At 38.5% G+C, this 19,735-nt stretch overlaps 1 protein-coding gene across 7 annotated transcripts in view; it reads left to right on the top strand.

The window, feature by feature from the left end:
• Positions 1-19,205, top strand: part of RPS6KA3 (ribosomal protein S6 kinase A3) — a gene marked incomplete at its 5' end in the record, with an annotated part of 118,076 nt that extends 98,871 nt beyond the window's left edge. For 5 of the 7 annotated variants that reach the window (XM_080651970.1, XM_080651972.1, XM_080651969.1 and 2 more), the window contains 5 exons: positions 932-1,093; positions 4,980-5,056; positions 5,537-5,654; positions 12,864-13,004; positions 13,839-16,072. In XM_080651970.1, coding sequence (XP_080508096.1) covers positions 932-1,093; positions 4,980-5,056; positions 5,537-5,654; positions 12,864-13,004; positions 13,839-13,961 — 621 coding nt within the window. In that variant the 3' untranslated portion in view covers positions 13,962-16,072. Of the gene's footprint in view, positions 1-931; positions 1,094-4,979; positions 5,057-5,536; positions 5,655-10,935; positions 10,992-12,863; positions 13,005-13,838; positions 16,073-17,770 lie in introns of those variants that run through there. The other 2 variants (XR_013959721.1, XM_080651968.1) reach the window with 2 other exon arrangements.
• Positions 19,206-19,735: the final 530 nt, after the last annotated feature.

The raw sequence follows: 19,735 nt of genomic DNA, 5'->3' as shown, positions 1-19,735 counted from the left end.
GTACCTTGGTGGTAAGAAGTTATTAAAATGATCTGGAGAAGTCATGTTCAGGATGTTAGGAACTAAAACTGAGGTCATTGATCAGGATATAGACTTGGAATTTTATGATGGAAGAAACACAAGTCTAAATAGGAGTGTCAGAGAGGCTTATGAAAAAAGAAGTATTCAAGTAGGTGATTAAAGGAGGAAAATAATACAAAACTCTTTGTGTGTGTGTGTGTGTGTGTGTGTGTGTGTGTGACAGACATTGTTGCATGGATAGCAAATAGGGAATACATAAAGTCTGATTTTTTTTCCTTTTTACTCCTAAACCCTCTGCCTGATCCATTGAGCCTGTCAGCACAAGTTTGTTGTGTACAACCATTGTACATGCTGTTTCCTCTACTTAGAATGACTGTTCTCCACTGTTCTGGCTTGTTTGTTCTGTTCTAAAGAACTTAAATCAGATGTTACATTCTCTAGAGACCTTCCCTGACCTCCCTAGTTATGCCCCATCTCTCACCTATTTATTCTCTGCCTCCCACTACCGTGTAAGCTCCTAGCATGTAAAGGCAAGAATGTATGGGTCTTCTTCACCATAATATGTGCAACTCCTTATATAATACCCTGACACATGATAGGCACTCAATAAATATTTGTTTCATGAATGAATAACCTGGAGACAGATATTATTGCTATTTGCATTTCTCCTTAACCCACTTACTCAATTGAACAAAGAGGGGGAGATAAATACTACTCTTTCTTCCTTCTCTCTTTGCTCTAGTTCTGTGTTAGAGTTACACTTACATTATCAGCATTTTATAATGTTGGGATAATTTAAAGGCCAGCACTCATTATCTTGTTAAGTGTAGTCCCTGACAGTTTTGAATAAAAATATTTCTATAATGGAAATGTATTGTAAATGTACCTCTTTACTTTGTATTTCATTTAGGTGGTTCACAGAGACTTAAAACCTAGCAACATTCTTTATGTGGATGAATCTGGCAATCCAGAATCTATTCGAATTTGTGATTTTGGTTTTGCCAAACAGCTAAGAGCAGAAAACGGTCTTCTCATGACACCTTGTTATACTGCAAATTTTGTTGCACCAGAGGTAATTATGAAATAGTTTGCTTACAGTATCTTAGTATATTTAAAAACTCATTTTCTGTATTTAATATAGAATAATTAATAGTTGTTTAATTGAAGACTTACCAAACAAATAATTAGAATAAAATAGCAACCCTTTTTCTTCTCGTGATAGTTTATTCTGTCATCAGTCTGCTGCTTCCTATAATCCTCTTCCTGCCCTGACTTCTGTTTTTCTGTATCCGTAGCTGTCTGTTATCACTTTTGTGCTTATTGGTGCATGGAACTAAATAGAAACTCACTTATTTTACACCTTTCCTAATATATTTCTAATTCCTTGATTTTGTCACTATCTTCTGCATCTCCAAGGCTAAAACTTCATACATGGTCTCTTGTCCTTAGCTACATAACTAGTTACCATTTCTTATCCCCTGAAACCAGTTCAGGGTTCTTCTGTTCACAGAACTGCCATCCTAGCCCCTGTTTCCCTCACCACCCCTCAGGTGACTGCGTTAGCCTCAGTACACATTGCTCCCTCTTGTCATTCTGCGATCATTCCACAAGAGAGCTGCAAAGCTACTGAAGTCTTCTTCAAGCACTACTTTGATCAAGCTGCTGCTTTTCTTAAGAAATTGCAGATCCCCATTGCAGTAAATCTAAAATCCACTGCTTTGCCCTCAAAATTTCTTATCTTTATCACTGTGTAAAAAAAATGTAACTATGAATGATATAATCCTATCTAATAAAAGAGTAATAAGCAAATTGACCATATGCTACACCCACAGGCCACACCCACCAGCCAATCAGGATCAAGTATGCAAATTAACCCAACCAAGATAGCTATGGCCATGGAGAGAGCAGGAGGCTTGAGTTGCCCCCAGCAATGGAGGAAGCCAAGCTTTCCGCCTGCTCCAGCCTGCCTTGGCCTCTGCTCAAGGCTACAAAGTTTCAATTATAGAAGATAAATAAATCCCAGATACCAGGGCATCTGCTTGGGTCGCCAGGGGGCGTGGCCAGCCTGCAAACCACCACAGGCCCCTCACCCAGGCCGCCCCACGCCCCAAGGGAACCCCCACCCTGATCCGGGACACGCTTCAGGGCAAACCAGCCAGTCCCTACCCGTGCACCAGGCCTCTATCCTATCTAATAAAAGAATAATATACAAATTAACTGTCACTCCAACACACAAGATGGCTGCCCCCATGTGGTCAAAGATGACTGCCCCCATGTGGGCACAAGATGGCAAGCAGGGGAGGGCAGTTGGGAGACACCAGGCCTGTAAGGGAGGGCAGTTGGGGGGCAATCAAGCCTGCAGGGGAGGGCAGTTAGGGGTGACCATGCCGGCATAGGAGGGAAGTTGGGGGCGACCGGGCCTGCAGGGACGGGCAGTTGGGAGGGACCCAGGCCTGCAGGGGAGAACATTTGGGGGGGGATCAGGCCTGCAGGGGAGGGCAGTTAGGGGCAAACAGGCTGGCAGGGGAGCAGTTAGGCATCAATCAGGCTGGCAGGTGAGTGGTTAGAGGGTGATCAGGCTGGCAGGCAGAAGCAGTTAGGGGCAATCAGGAAGACAGGCAGGCGAGCAGTTGAGAGCCAGCAGTCCTGGATTGTGAGAGGGATGTCCGACTGCCTGTTTAGGCCTGATCCTACCTGGATCGGGCCTAAACGGGCAGTCAGACATCCCTCGAGGGGTCCCAGATTGGAGAGGGTGCAGGCTGGGCTGAGGGACACCCCCCTCCCCCATGCATGAATTTTGTGCACCGGGCCTCTAGTAGAAAATAATAGTAAATCTTAATATACGGCTTATGTGCCAGGCACATATATTAACTGATTTCATCCTCACAACATGTAGTTTCATTCTCATTATAACTGTAAGGTGAGTACTGTTATCAGCATTTTACAGGAAGCCAGGTACACAGTGAGAGGGTTATGTAATTTGCTTGAGGTCAGGTCTACATTTGAGCCCAGGCCGTCTGGCTGCAAAGTCTGTGCTTTTGCCATGCAGTGATATTACATATTGGTGTCCAAGCAAGGCCACTTAATCTAGCCATCTTGATTTTCCTCGTATTTCCTACTGCATGCAAGCAGTCTACTTCTAGAAATCACCCTGGAGCTGTTATACCTGGGCTTTTTGGAATGTTTTTTACTTCAAAAACTACCTCCAAATTCATCTTCAGGATATCGTCCATGATTAAACTCTCCTTAGACTTGATCTTTTAATTCTTTGTCTCCTATTCTCCATTTTGTCATCCAAGTTAAAACTTTGAAATCTTCCAGAAAGCCTCCCTATCATTTTTCTACATCTAGTCTGTCACCAAATCTTTTCCATTTTATTTTCTCAATATTTCAAACCTTTTTCCGTTACTCTATATATCCAATCTCTACTAGTGCAAGTCCTCACAGCCTTTCACTTAGTTTGCTACAAATTGCTTCCTTTCGGGTCGCCTTGTCCCCAATCTTTCTTCTTGCCAGCGTTTCCTCTATACCTTGAGTTGTTTCTGGTATACACATCTCCTTATTTTATTTTCCTGTTTAATGCTTCAATGACATCTGATTGCCTACAGAAAAAATCTAAATTCCTTAGTAACTTGTGTATAAAATCCCTTCAGTCTCTCTACTATTCCCTACCTGGAGATCTGGCCATAGAGAACTGTTGCTAACTATACTGTGCTCTCTTGCCTCTGCCCTTTGAATGTCCTCTGTCCTCCCCCACATCCTCCTTTTGCCTCCTGAATTCTTACTTACAGGCACAGTACAAGCAGACTGCCCCCTAGCCTTTCTTCTTTCCTCATATCAAGAATGAATTGTTTCCTCATCTTTATACCCATAGCACTTTAGACATATTTGTATGATATTTATCATGTTGAATTGTTAACTACTAAACAGGGTGGGGCAAAAGTAGGTTATAGTTGTGAGTACATGAAACAGAGTTTATTCTTGTATTATTATTATTTATTATTTGCCATACAAACAAATGTAAGCCCATTTTTGCCCCAGCCTGTATGTATATTTCCCCTGCCAGATTCTGATTTTCTTAAGGAAGCCAGAGTTGTTTTGGATTGTCACAGTTTGTGCCTGATTATAGTTGGTGATTATTAAATGCTTGAGTGAACCAAATTTTATATATATATATATATATATCACACATATATACATACACACACACACACACACACACACACACACACACACACACATATATATATATATATATATATATATATATATATATAGTTTCACACTATATCATTTGTGCTGTTATATGTGGTCTTAAAAGTACTGATTTTTGTAACCATTTCTATAGCCCCATACAAAATATACATTCATTTAAATAAGAAACTTCCCTTCATAGTTCTCTATGTGCCAAGGCAGCATTCAATAAATGTTAATTTAACTCCTACTCTATATCTATATATGTAAAAGTCAAGCGACCAGAACGACGGAACAACTTCCCACGGCCCCTCCCCCCCATTGGGGCAGGCCGGCTGGACCCCACCTGTGCATGAATTCGTGCACCGGGCCTCTAGTATGTATATGAATTGTTAGTAGTAGAAAGTTCTAGAATAGGGTTAATATATTGTCTTATTTGTTAATCATGTTCTATTGAGGTTTTTCTTTTAATTTACTGATTTTAGAGAAAGATAGGGAGGGAAGGAAAAAGGGAGAGAGGGAGAGCAAGTGAGAGAAAAGAGAAACATTGATTTGTTGTTGTCCTTATTTATGCATTCATAGGTTGTCTCTTCTATGTGCTCTAACCAAAGATTGAACCCAAAAACTTGCTCTAACCAACTGAGCTACCCAGCCAGGGCTTTTCTTACATGTATTGATTTAGGAGATATAATCCCATTCCCATAACCTATCTAAATCTATATAATAAAGAGTGGTGTGTTAATACTAATTTTTACTTTTTTGAGGTTTTGAAACGACAAGGCTATGATGCTGCTTGTGATATATGGAGTCTTGGTGTCCTCCTCTATACAATGCTTACTGGGTAAGTATTTATTATATATGTTATAGGCATTTATTAATCAATATTTTGTTTATATTACCTATTTTTTAACCTTTGTTGTAATATATTTTTATGGTTTTGTCATTTTCTAATAATACAATCTTGTGTGTACTAGTATATACCACATTTATAGCTATATCATTACTAATTTTCTATAATGTACTATTTATTAATGTCTTTGAGGTCTTAAATTGATTTTTCCATACCTTTTTTCACTCTTGTTATATCATAAACATGCACTGTTTTAAATATTCTATAATGTGTCATATCTTAAAGTATTTATGTTTTTTATATCAAGCCTAATGAATATTTCATAACATACCTTAACCTGGTGCTTTGTGGAGCAAGTATTATATTAATTGAATTACTCAGCGTACTTTTGGCCACTGCAAATAAATATAAAGATTACCATCCAAAAAAGAAATTTTATTAATTAGCATTTTAATTTTTTTTATAAATTAGTTACACTCCATTTGCAAATGGCCCTGATGATACACCAGAGGAAATACTGGCACGCATCGGCAGCGGAAAATTCTCACTCAGTGGTGGTTATTGGAATTCTGTTTCAGATACAGCAAAGGTAATTTTTCATAATTCTTGGTGAGAATAAATAATATCAATTAGAAACTTGTTTATAAAGTAGTATTTTGAAGTGATGTTACCAAATAACTTGAACTCAGAAATGGACCAGTTATTTTGTTTCTTTCCCAAAAGGCATTGTTTTGGCTTTGTTATCTATACATCTAGAGAAGTTACTTCTTGCTGAGGAACATGATGATAAATAATAATAGTAGTAGTCTTCATGATTTATGTATCTACTCTGTGCTTCATGCTGCACTTCACCTAAATTATCCATTTAATTCTCTTAACAACCCTGTAAAATAGGTGGTAGTATCCCCATTTCACAGAAGGAAACCAAGGCCCAGAATTGTAGTGTGAACTTGTCCATAGTTACATACCAGATACATGTGGGCGCTTCAAAGTAAATAGCTGATTCCAAAGCCCTCAACCCCTAGAACAGTGGTTCTCAACCTTCCTAATGCCGCGACCCTTTAATACAGTTCCTCATGTTGTGGTGACCCCCAACCATAAAATTAATTTCGTTGCTACTTCATAACTGTAATTTTGCTACTGTTATGAATTGTAATGTAAATATCTATGTTTTCTGGTGGTCTTAGGCTCTACAGCAGCGGTTCTCAATCTGTGGGTCGCGACCCACAGGTTGAGAACCGCTAGCAAGGTCGCCTAAGACCATCGGAAAACACAGATATTTACATTACGATTCATTTACAGTAGCAAAATTACAGTTATGAAGTAGCAACGAAAATAATTTTATGGTTGGGGGTCACCACAACATGAGCAACTATATTAAAGGGTCGCGGCATTAGAAGGTTGAAAACCACTGCCCTAGAATAACTGTACCATGTTCTAGTTTTGTTCTATATTATAAAGAATGGGGTCTTATCTTTTTCACAGTAAACAGTAGTATAGTTTTATAGTGTCAGCTGGAAATCCATTTGAAAAGCCTTTCTCACTGGAAGATCTTCCATCCCCTGAATAACACTGACTTGGTTTCCACCTCTACTCTAGTTTCACTCTATTCATTGAAAATTCTCTTTTTTCCCACTTCAAAATAAGAAAAACATAGAGGAGACGAAGAAGATAAATACTGGTAAAAGTGCTTTGCTGATTTTTCTTAGAGGTGGGACTTGAGTTGATTTGGTTTTATAACTGCATTTAAAAATGAAATGCTAGCCTTTTCCTTTTTAACAATAAAATTTCTTAAATCAGAAAAATTTCATTTTTTTGGGGTACTTGTTTCTTTTTTAATCCATGTGTTGAACATCTAGAGTGTGCTTAATAAGTGTAGGCTCCAGAGATAAAATATATGACTCAGAATTCCTGTTCTCAAGGAGCTCCACAGTCTAGTTGGGAAATAGCCAACTAGTGTCACAAGTGCTGTTACAATGGTACTAGAGGCCTGGTGCACGAAATTCATGCATGGGGGTGGGGGGGGTCCCCTCAGCCTGGCCTGCACCCTCTCGCAATCCGGGACCACTGGCTCCTAACTGCTCGTCTGCCTGCCTCATCGCCCCTAACCACTCGCCTGCCTGCCTGATTGCCCCTAACCACCTCTGCCTGCCTGCCTGCCTGATCACCCCTAACCACTCACCTGCCTGCCTCATTGCCCCTAACCGCTCGCCTGCCTGCCTCATTGCCCCTAACCACTCAGCTGCCTGCCTCATCACCCCTAACCACTCAACTGCCTGCCTCATCACTCCTAACCACCTCTGCCTCAGCCCCCACCGCCACGGCTTCGTCCGGAAGGACGTTCAGAAGGTCATTCGGCTGTCCGGTCTAATTAGCATATTACGCTTTTATTATTATAGGTGTTTTCTGTGATAAAGAAGTTCAGATGATGCTTAGTCAGAAAGATTTCAGGGAAAGTTCCAGAAGCAATGGAGGGATTTTTCAAGTAGCTTAGGGGAACAGAAGGATGTAGTCCAGCCCACACTGAGGGATCAGTACATGTGGTTTGTGATCATGATGGCAAAGGAAGGGCAGAATGTGTCCAGGGAGCTGCAAGTGATTTGATATGACTAGCACAGGGTGTATGTAAGAAGGTAGCTGATGAAACCAGATTATGAAAGGTTTTTCAGGTCATGCTCAGGATTTGGGGTTTCACTCTAGGTATTGGGAAACTATTGAAAAATATTAAGCATTATAGTGATCAGATTTTCCTTTTTTAAGTTCACTCAGTGGAGCAGTAATTTTTTAAAATATATTTTATTGATTTTTTACAGAGAGGAAGGGAGAGGGATAGAGAGTTGGAAACATCTGATGAGAGAGAAACATCGATCAGCTGCCTCCTGCACCCCCCTACTGGGGATGTGCCCACAACCAAGGTACATGCCCCTGACCGGAATCGAACCTGGGACCCTTGAGTCCGTAGGCCGACGCTCTATCCACTGAGCCAAACTGGTTAGGGCGTGGAGCAGCAATTTTTGCCCATGTAGTTTGCCACAAACTTTGTCATGGTCAGTTGTGGACATACCAAGTAATGTTACCAAATAAAGTATGAGAGCTTAGACATTGCCTACTTTTTTAATAAGTTAAAGTAAGTCACGGCTATCTCTCTAATTTCTATAATTTGATTCTCACTTGCATTCTAGTATGCTTTTTTGAGTGAAAGAGAAACACAGGTGAGGAGGAGATACAAATAGAGCACAAAATATTGCATCCATTTCACAGCCTGTGCTATAAATGCCACATTATTACAGTAAGCCCTCGATTTTGTGGACCTCAATTTAACTGACCAGATTTAAAGGACAAAATTTCCAGTCCATATATCATATGTGAAAATTAACACTCTGTTAAATTTAAAACGCTTTTAACCAAGATTTGCTTATAGTTAAATAAACAGATTATTTTTGTTATTAATTTACTTTTATTTTTAACAAATTTTAGCGAATAGGCCATATGTTGGAAAAAACTGTAGTAATTTCGCCAACATAAATAAATATTACATATCTACAGCTATAGTCTACATATTTAAATCCGAGAGTCACAGCTTGTAAACAGTGTTCAGTGAATGATTAGCACGTGATCACACCACATTGTCGTATGGTGTGACTTTCTGCAGCAGTTTCAATGCATGCTGTGCTGGCCTGCACTAAGCCATGCCCCAGCCACTGTATGCATTTGTTTATTCGCAGTGACTAGTAAATACACCCATTTACTAGGCCTATTCAATATAAATTTAAAATTACAATAATACATATAGAAAACTTTTCTATGAAATTTAACTTTTCATACATACTTAATTTTAATTACACAACGTGACTACATAAGTAAAAACAGGTAAACTAATTTGTCAATTTTTTAACATACACATTTGGAAAACCTACTTTATTATATAACAGACTTTTGACTTTAATGGACACCCTCTTGCCTGAATTAGCCTGTTTATCAAGCTTTTACTCTACTAATCATTTTTGCTAATTTGTCCAGTTAAGACTTGAGATTACAAGCATGATGTAATATAGTGAATAGCCACATAATTGGGAGAGATGACTATCAATCTGATATGTCCCCTCAAGAGCAAGTTGTACATGTGAATGTCTTGAAGCCTATGTGGTTTTGAGAAGAATAGTACCATAGTTACCATTTTGAGCACTTATGTGCCTACAATTTTATTATTTTTTTTATCCTCACCCCAGGACATATCCATTGATATTTATTTGTTTGTTTGTTTGTTTAGAGAGAGAGAGAGAAAGAGAAACATCAAGCAGTTGTCTTCCACACTGGCCTGACCAGGAATTGAATGTGCAACCATTTTGTGTATGGGACAACGCTCCAAATAACTGAGCCACCCAGCCAGGGCATCCAACACTTTTACTTACATTATTTCATTTAGTCTTCACTCACCTAATATTAGGGATATTACACATAAGGTTTTGCAGTATTTGGGGTGATGAATGATGAGTAAACCAGAACAGTTGTAGTAGGATTTGAGTCAAATGGAAGACAAACTTAGGAGGCAGAATAGTTTCTGGTATATTGGACATAAGAAGCAACGGAGAAGCAGATATCAAGCATGCAGTCCACATTTTCACCTCAGGCAAATAAGCAGTTGGTGGTGTCCTTCACCAAGATGTGGACTACAAAAGAAGTAGTTTTCAGAGGAGTGATGATTGCAGATTTGGACGTTATGAATTTGAAATGCTTCTGTGATCTATAATTAAGAGATATATGTCCACTAGGCCAGCGGTCGCCAACCGGTGGTCCATGGACCACTGGTGATCTGTGAGGTCCGAAAGGTTGGCAACCGCTGGTTTAAGGAAACCTTTGGAGCAGCGCTCGCCAACCGGTGATCCCTGAGGTCCGAAAGGTTGGCAACCGCTGCACTAGGCAACTGGCTATATGGATGTAGATTTTACCAGAGAAGTCTGGAGTGGGCATTGAATTTAGGAGTTGTCATCATCTGTAGTAGCTAAGCCATGAGCATGAATGAGCTTATCTGAGCAGACGAATAAGAGAGCCATGGGGGGAATTCATTTAAAGAAAAAGCTTAGGAGGAGGAGCTATTGAAGGGTAGCGGTAGAAATGATTCTAAGTGACTTGTTCAAAAGTGCACTGGTTAACACCCACATCTGAGTAAAATTATAATAGAGTTGTGTTGTGCTTCTGAGCAGTTTTGCAACCTTTTCTTGATTTAAAGCACATTTGCCCACATTCAGAATTTGGAAGGGGAGTTTCCTAGTTATTTTGCTTTTTATGTATAATTCCATTCATTTATTCCTGTTCTTAGCTGTTAATGATAACTAAAAGTAAGAAACTGTAAATATCTAATAGCAGGAGAGTACTTGGAATAGTATCTCCCCAATTCCCAATATCCAGTCAACCGGCAGGTTCTGTCAGTTCTCTCTCTTAACTATCTCAATTCCATCTATATTTCTCCATCTTTCATATCCACTCACCAAAGCTATTAACTCTCCCCTGTCTCAAATTGGAGTCTCCAGGCTTGCCCCCTCCGATCCATTTTCCTCCACACTTAGTGAGTGTAATCGCTCTAAAGTACAAACCTGACTGCATCACTCCTTTGTTTTAAATGATTCATTGCCTCTAGAAAAAGTCCAAATTTGCTAATATGGCTTATAAGGACCTTCACGATCTGGTCCTTTCTTACCTCTCCCACTTTATCTGCTGCCATGTTTTCCTTTATGATATATGCTGCAGCCACATCGCATTCTTTTCAGTTCCTTAATGTGACGTGTTCTCTCCCACCTGAAGGCTTTCCCTCAAACGCGCTTTGTTCTACCTCCCTGAAACACTGTTTCTCCCTTCCTTCTCTAATCCAGCTCCTGCCTCACATTTCTCTAAAGGAGTTACTTCAAAGCCACCCTGCCTTGTTCAGGTCAGATCTCTCTTTGTGTTCCTCCAGCTGCACCTCACATTTATTCATCCCATCAAAGTACTTACTCTTTGCTTTGTAATTGATTCCCTCACTGGGCTAAAAGCTTGTTGAGGTCACAGTTCCTTTCTGTCTTGTTCACTGTTAAATACCCAATGCCTAGCAGAATGCCTGGCTTTTAATGGGCACTCAATAGATGTATTTTGAATGAAAATGAAACAAGCCCTGGCCAGTGTGGATCAGTTGGTTGAACTTAGTACCATGCCCCCCAAGATTGCTGGTTCAATTCCCAGCCAGGGCACTTGCCTGAGTTGCAGGTTCGATCCCCATTGGGGGTGTGCAGTAGACAAACAGTATTTCCTCTCTAAAATCAATAAAAAACATATTTTTTAAAAGAAAATGAAACAAGTAGTGCATGGCTTTTATAATAAATCACAATTGTGTTATTTTGGAGAGTAAAAAACTATATAGCAATTACATGGATCTGTGTTTCAGGCATAGGAAAGCATTTGGCTAGATAGAAAGCATTTGTCTCTGAAGAGTAGGATTCTGGGTATTTATGTTCTTTTGCTTCTCTGTATTTTTTATTTTTCTATAATGCCCATGAGTTGCTTTTAAAATAAGAAAAAAAATAATTCTGTAATCTTAGGAGGGGCATTTAGAACTCTAATTAAATTAATGTTATTGAATAGTTCTGCTTTTCAGTATTACCAACAGCACACAAAAAAAGTCTTACGGGGCTAAAAATCACTTAGAAATAAACCTACCAAAATGTGGAAACCTCAGAATATCTAAGGGGAAAAAGGAGCCAAAAAAAAGATACATAACATATGGTAATTCATCCTTTATAATGCACCAACATTACTGTCACTCAGAGGAGAGACTTAAGTTTTTGCTTTAAAAACAAAACAAAACAAAACAAAATACAGCTCTGGCTGGTTTGGCTCAGTGGATAGAGCATTGGCCTGCGGACTGAAGAGCCTCGGGTTCGATTCTGGTCAAGGGTACGTGCCTGGATTGAAGGCTCGATCCCCAGTAGGGGGCGTGCAGGAGGCAGCCGATCAATGATTCTCTTTCATCATTGATGTTTCTCTCTCTTCCTCTCTGAAATCAATAAAAATATATTATAAATAAATAAACAAAACACAAATTGTCGTGTTGACCAAATAATTGTTTTTGATACTGGACACTAAACAGGTCTGAGGCCACCTGTCAGTACTTGAACCAAATTAAGCAGAGACAGAGTTGAATCATATATGAGTGTTTATTCTAATAATGCCGACAGTATGGGCAGAGCAGTAGGTCATCCTAAAAATTCTGATCTGCCTTTTTCTGCCAGCTGGCTGATTATATAGGGAAGATGAGGATAGCTACTTGCAGCTGCCAGTGTAACAGGGAAAAGGGGAGGGCAGTCTGGCCTTCAAGAGCTCAAAGTCTGATAACAAGGCGGCTAATCTTCTATGATGTTACAAATAGCTCAGCCCCTTCCTAGGACCTGAGAATAATCAACATTCCTGAGAAAACTCCCGGAGTGGGTCAGGGTCTGGGCACAGCAACTAAGTCAAAGCACTTACTGTTCTTAGTCTGCTTTTTAAATGTTTGTGGGGGTTTTTTGCAACATATCCTCCAGTTTCCCAAGGTCTATAAGAAAACCTCTTACCTATAGTTAGTAAGATGAATAATCATTAAGCAACTGTGGTCCTATTCTTATTATGTGCCCTTCCCCCTATCATTTTGAGCCCAAAAGGTCTACCTACTACCAGAAAAAAATATTGTCATAGTTAGGAAAAATGCTCAACAGTATCTAGTGCTATAAAAGAAAATAAAACAAAAAGGTTTAAGCTTCCTTTATTATTATTATTATTCCCATTATAGGACCTGGTGTCAAAGATGCTTCATGTGGACCCTCACCAGAGATTGACTGCTGCCCTTGTGCTCAGACACCCTTGGATAGTCCACTGGGACCAACTGCCGCAATACCAACTAAACAGACAGGACGCACCACATCTGGTCAAGGTGAGCAGCCCCATTCAGGCCCTGTTTTCCATGTGTCCTCTAAGAGAGACTGTGAGATGCCCTCTCCATGTCGCAGCACCTGCACCGGTCACTGTCCCTCAGCCTGCGTTCAGTTCACCTGTGGAATTCTCTTACAGTGGGTGATTTAGAAAAGAAAAAGTCAAGCTGTGTCAAAGTGTTGTAATAAATCTAGTTTAAGAAAGACCTCTACGCCCTGACCGGTTTGGCTCGGTGGATAGAGCGTTGGCCTGCAGACTCAAGGGTCCCGGCTTCGATTCCAGTCAAGGGCATGTACCTTCGTTGCAGGCACATACCCAGTGGGGAGTGTGCAGGAGGCAGCTGATCGATGTTTCTAACTCTCTATCCCTTTCCCTTCCTCTCTGTAAAAAATCAATAAAATATATTCTTTTAAAAAAAGGAAGACCTCTACATTTCTGAATTTATCCATCAGCTAAGCTTACGGATTTCCTGTTTTCTTTATACTTTCTTAAGCACAACCCAAAGCAAACTACAAGTTCCAAAAGAGCATGCTTTGCTGCCCCTGAGAATAAAGATTGCAAAGGAAAAAATATTGAACAGTCCTGAGAAAAGTGAGGACTGCTTGTTATGAACCCATCCCTGTCTTCTCATCCTTTATTTCAACCTCCCACATTGGCTTCTTCAATTTTAGTTAAATCAGAGGGTTTGGCCAGTGTGGTTATTTTCATTATGAGGCTAATAAAATCTATATGTTTGCTAGTGAAGAAATTATCTGGGGGAAAGTGTTCATTTCATGTTCTGTGTACATGACTACCCATTGTCATTTCTGTTTTGATATTTCTTTCCTGTTTTCAGGGTGCCATGGCAGCTACATATTCTGCTTTAAACCGTAATCAGTCACCAGTTTTGGAACCAGTAGGCCGCTCTACTCTTGCTCAGCGAAGAGGTATTAAAAAAATCACCTCCACAGCCCTGTGAAATGACCTCAGTGAAATATTTGGTACCATGGTGTAAGCTGATAGCACAAGTTCTGGCGACAGGTAGCACATATCTGAGAGACACCTGCAAGCACACACTGTCCCAGCTGGTACCCATAATGCTGCTGCTCCTGCTGCTGCTCCCGCTTTCATCTCTTCTCGCTTTACATGATTGTTAGCAAGTTAGATTTTCCTGGAGCTTCAGATGAAATGGAAATGGAAACATGATGAAGATATATTCACTGAATCAATAATAAGAAGAATGAACATATGAATACCACCTAAAAATACACTGAATAAAGTACTCTACACCATATAGCATTATTTTTATAGAAAATATTTCATGTCCCTTAAATATTCTTTGTTAGTTATAGGGATGGACAGTTTATGTTAAGCACTTAGCTTAAACAATCCGTTTATATTAGCACTGTATCCCTTGTGCCATCCAACATTTTGTATGTTTTTGTAAACAGTTCATATACAGTACATTTCTGTACTGCTTTCTTTAATGTATACATGCCTTGTTTAACTTGGAATCTATTATTATTAATCAATTGACTATTAAATCTGGTTAAATAGTTCACCTGGATTAACAGTATTGTTGGACAGCGCTAAAAATAGCCAGATTGTAGAACAGCTGTTGAATGTAATACTTCCAAAATGTACATATCTTTCCCCACGTCTGTTTCACTGGTTCGTTCGTTCGTTTGTTACTTAAAGTCGGGTGCTCTGTTAGACTAACCTGTAGAGCTGTTACGGTAGAGAAAGTTATATGTCTGTGGCATGACATCAAGAGTACACCTATGAAATTAGTTCATATACTTTGCAATTCTTTAGTGTTCTTTTTTTTTTAACTAAGGAAGTAGTTGTTGCACTTTTAATCTTAAATAGTGTCCATACTTAAAATTGGCATATAATTTGGAATTTTGCCAATATACACCAAAGGCCTGTGGTGGAGAAATTGGCCAAGGAAATTTTAGCAACAGGTCATTCAAGTCCCATTGGATATTTCATGTTTAAATAAATCAAATTGCAGAATTTAGCATATGAATAACAAGATACCTATTCTTGTATACCTGTGAGATAAGTATGCTTTTTTGGAAAAACAGTAAGTTATAATGAGTTCTATCCCATTACAATGCTTTATATTAAATACTAATATGAGTGTAATAAAAGCCACAGGCCTCTATATGAAATTGGATTAAAACTTTCTTATTCTAGGGAATAAAACATTCTTGATCAAACAATATCTGTTCTAACCTGAAATCATAGCTAAGGTAGATTAAATGAATATCTAGCATTGAGTGTTTTCTGAATTTCTCCTGATGATTTATAGCCGTATAGTACTTCCTTTAACTTCAGATATAATCACTTTTCATAATGGTCACTGAGTCTGCTTAGATTACAGTATTATCTACATCTAATGTAGTAGTTTCCATAATTTTATTTGATTAAAGAAATTTCTGTATCCATTATGACCTGTATCTTTGCCAAGTTACCTAGCATACATCAATATGTAATATTAAAAACATATGAGCAAGGAAAAAGTAATTTAACTTACCTCATCAAGAATGTGCCCAAATAGATCTTCCTTCGTCATGTATTAAGCCATTTACATCAGAAATCTTTTTCCTGCCAGAAACTTTAAATCTTTCACGTGAGAGTACAAAGCCAAGAAAGCGTGGTTTGTCTGTCTTGGAAGCACTTGTTATTCCTTAATTTCTCCTGTATGCAATTAAAGAGAAAGGAAAAATTTATAACATTCCTTTTGCCCAAGTGACACAAAATGATTATTGCATAGAAATCAAATGTAAGTTTATCTTCTAAAAAACGTGTAAGAGGAGGGATTTGAGAAGATCCAGATGGAGAAAAATTTTTTTAATTCTTGAATATATGTATGCTTTTCATTGCCTGGAAAAAAAAAGCTTTTTTTTTTTTCTTTCTTTCTATTCAGTGTTTTAAACCCTGGTCATCCCAAATTCTTGTAGCTTTTAAAATGTTAATGTAAAATCAGATTTTTTTTTACACTGATGCTATTCCATAATTGCTTAGGTGTATTTTCCCATTGTAGTCTTTTAGAATCAGAAGTAAATGTGTAAATCCTTATAAGTCATCTAGTCCAACTTTCTCGTATTGCATGTAAAGAACCTGTGACCCAAAGCAAAGATTAGAATCCTTCCCATTTAGTTTTTTCCCCCCATAACACCATGCTGCCTTCCCTTCAGATTATCAGCCAACCAGAAGCTGACTCAAAAACTACATATTTCTTGGGGCACTCCTCTACTGGTATATGAACACCAAGTTTATTGCTTTCAAAGATAATTGCCTTCTTTGCCTAGTCCAACTGCCAGTTTTGTTGGAGAAAAGTAAGTTATATGTTCTCAAAACTGAAGGCTTTCTGCCTAAAGAGCAGCTCATGAGCATAATTTATTGTATCTGTGGTTCTGGTGTTCGTATTGCCTTTGGTTTACAGCAGACAAACCTGGCCAACAGTGTGCTCTAAATGTAGTGCTTGTGCTGGGCTAACCTTTCCATCAATTTCTTCACCTCCATTTCCTCCAGGCCCCTATAGTTGTGGTAGTGAGGCCTTTATCAGTTACTGTTGCTGCTTCCCAGGCTTCTCCCAGGAGGTTTTAGTTCAGTCTTAAAGATACTTCATGTGAAAGAAGGAACTAAACTATCAGGCTACTTTCACAAACCTCCTCTTAGCTTATCATTAAAAATAATATCCTAAATGGTAGATTGCATTTAGCATTGCCAAGCGCATACTGGAAAATACAGATTATACTACCATGTGTTTTGTATCTTCCCTTGCAAGTGATGATATTAAACGAAGGTAAGTTTTTTGTCCTTTTAATTTTTTATATAAATTATTTCCGCTCCCTCTAATTTATAGAGTTGATGTCTTCTTTTAAGTACAATAGAACCTTGTGTGTAACAAATTTGATATGGATTCATTTATTCATAAGCAACCCCAAAAGTCCAAAAGTGTAGTAATTTTGACAAAGCAGAGTCGAGATGCTGTGAAGCTGACAGGTGGGAAAAGTCAACTTAGTGAGAGTCTGGAGAGGGTGTGGTGTGTGTATGGCAAGAGAGTCCACATTTCCCGTGTGGTGGGCTGCAAAGAGCACGTTTGGGTCAACCGTTTCCCATCTGTTTTTAAGAAGTGGTAGGGGCCAGGGGACACCATGGGAGGTGGGGTTGGCCTGTTAGCTGTGCCCTGCACCCTCGTCCCAGGAAAGACTTGAAGGGGTAGAGGGGTGCAAAGGCTTCATGAATAGACAGAATAGTTTGGGTAGGAAAGGGGCCGGGATAGGTCCAGCCTGAGATGAGAGCAGAGAAACATTCAAGATTTGGGGGCCTTGGTACAGATATGCTTAATCCCCATGGAAGCCAGCAATACAATACACATCTCAACATGACTTTGACATTCTCTATTTTCTGGCTTTTATTATAAATGTCCTAAAATTTTTCAGTTTTCTTAACTATTTTATAGAGAAAATTCTCTCTTATGATGTATCAAGCACTTGAGATTTATGAAGACATTAGGACAGATATCTCAGGAATGTAAAGGGTCAGAAAAGGTCTGTTTTCTCTGATTAACAAATTGGATGGGTTTCATGGCTGACCCTTGGTGCTTAAACCAGGAGGTTCCAATCTAGTTTTAGAGTTCTGTCCCTCCGAAAGGTCCAACTCCATGTGACTAACAAACTGGATGTATACTTTGAGCCTTATTTAATTCACGAAGAGGTCGACTTACCTCTGTATTTTTATTTCAACAAATGAAAATAGCCCTCTTTTCACCTCCAGATTGCTTACATGTTGCTGGTCTCCCCAAGTGACCATTGGTGGAGACCAATTAATGAAGGAATGAAATTCACTTTCTTGGGACTGTGGTATTCTGCAGAGCCAAGCTTAACCACTTTTTCTAGTGAAGAATCTACAGAGTGATAATACCTAAGTATGGATGGCCAAGAAGAATTTATATCTACAGTGTGCTTTATGTATTTTTGACACTGCTGTATTCTGTGTGATCGAGTGACTTGTAACTGGTTCCAATGTGAGTGTTCTCAAAGAATCCTAGTAATTAAGTTGACTTAATTTTCTTAAGCCTTGTATTACTATTAGTCTCACATTTACCACTTTGATTCCAGTCTTTTAACTGTTCATAACAGGGCATACCAAGGGTTGGGATAAGAGCCTACTTCCTACCTCTTAAGGCACTTTCCTCATTATTTTTCCATGTAACCTTGAAGTGCATGATAAGCTGTTTAAATGTCCATGACTTCTCCCAGAGCAACTAGCAAAGTATATGACATTGAATAGAGATTAGTGGAAAGGAAAATTTAGAAACTAAGTTCAGAGGTGCAAACCTCAAGAAAACCTCTTTAGAGCACATACCATTTGAGTACAATATATGTAAACGTATGTGAGAAGAGAGTTACTATAATAGTCCTCTAAGTAGATTAGTTCATTATCTAATGGAAGTGAAAATCTTTACTCCTATTATCACTGTAGTACTGAATGAACTGTATACTGAGTTTTTCAAACAAGTATTTAAAGTAGAACTTTTAAATACCAAGCAAGGGCATAAGGATAAAGGTTTGGGTTTGTGTTCCTCTAAGTGTAGTGTTCCATCTAAAGCTTTGTTTTTTAATCGAAAAATGCTTCAAGGTATTGCCATTTCTTAGCATCCTTAATAATTATGGGTGATGAGTTTTTAATTCTTAAAATTATGTATGTGTATTAGGTTTATCTTAAATGTTACCCTACGCAGAAGGGAAAGTATACACCTAAGGGATGTAATTATTTTGCATTTTTGGGTGGGAATGGGGTGGGCATCTACTTAGATAGTTTTTAAAAAAAATCACAAGTATTTTTCTACTATTATATATCATCTTACTTTCTACTAGTTTCTCTCTAGTAAGGCATGCCAGAGGCCCAAGGTACCATATCATGAGTTCATATGTATTGTACCTTTTATTGGTGGTTAAATCGTATCAGACGCTTGGCACTGCTGCCGTAATTATGAAATGCTTGTAAAGGATTAAATATCACTGAATACTTTAAATTGTTTTACTTAAGAGTCTAATCTGGGGAAGTTTTCAAATCATACTATTAATGTGTAATCTAAGCTCTTTCAGATGTATCCATGAATAATCCTGGAACAATATTGCTTGTATTCCTGTCACAGAACAGGTTTTGTAATCTTTAAAAGAAATGAAAATTTATATAATAAAGTTTCAAACAAATCCATGTATGTTCCTTTATCAGGTTATTGCAATTACATGATGATTAATCCTTCATGTTATCAAATTATTCTATCCAAGGTATAAATTTATCAAATTGGATTGGTAAAACTTAAAACAGGAATGTCTCTGAGTTACTAAGAAGTACGAACTAATTTTTCTATGCAAAGTTTTCGTTAGCCTAAAGAGTTTGTCAAATCAGACTCACATCAGTCATAGATCTTACCCAATACCAAACTTGATTAATCATTCAAAGGAAACAGGGTAATATCCAGGCACAGATGAGACTCTTTTCTTAGAGAAGTCCAAGATTATCAGATTTAATTCCAAAACAACCTTTTTCTCCCACATAATGGTACATTTTGTATTGATTTAGAATTAAAGAACAAGTTTTCTTCTGTGTGATGTATGTGGAGACGTTTAAACAATGGGAGTCATTTGGTTTTGCAACATCCCCTTTTTATGCCTCATTAATTACACAATTTAAATGATGAGTCCTCATTTTCCATCCAACCATGCCTCATAA

This window comes from Plecotus auritus (assembly GCF_963455305.1).
Source record: "Plecotus auritus genome assembly, chromosome: X".
Lineage (NCBI taxonomy): Eukaryota > Metazoa > Chordata > Mammalia > Chiroptera > Vespertilionidae > Plecotus > Plecotus auritus.
The sequence above is the reverse complement of the archived record's forward strand: the minus strand, read 5'-3'. Positions and strand labels throughout refer to the sequence as shown.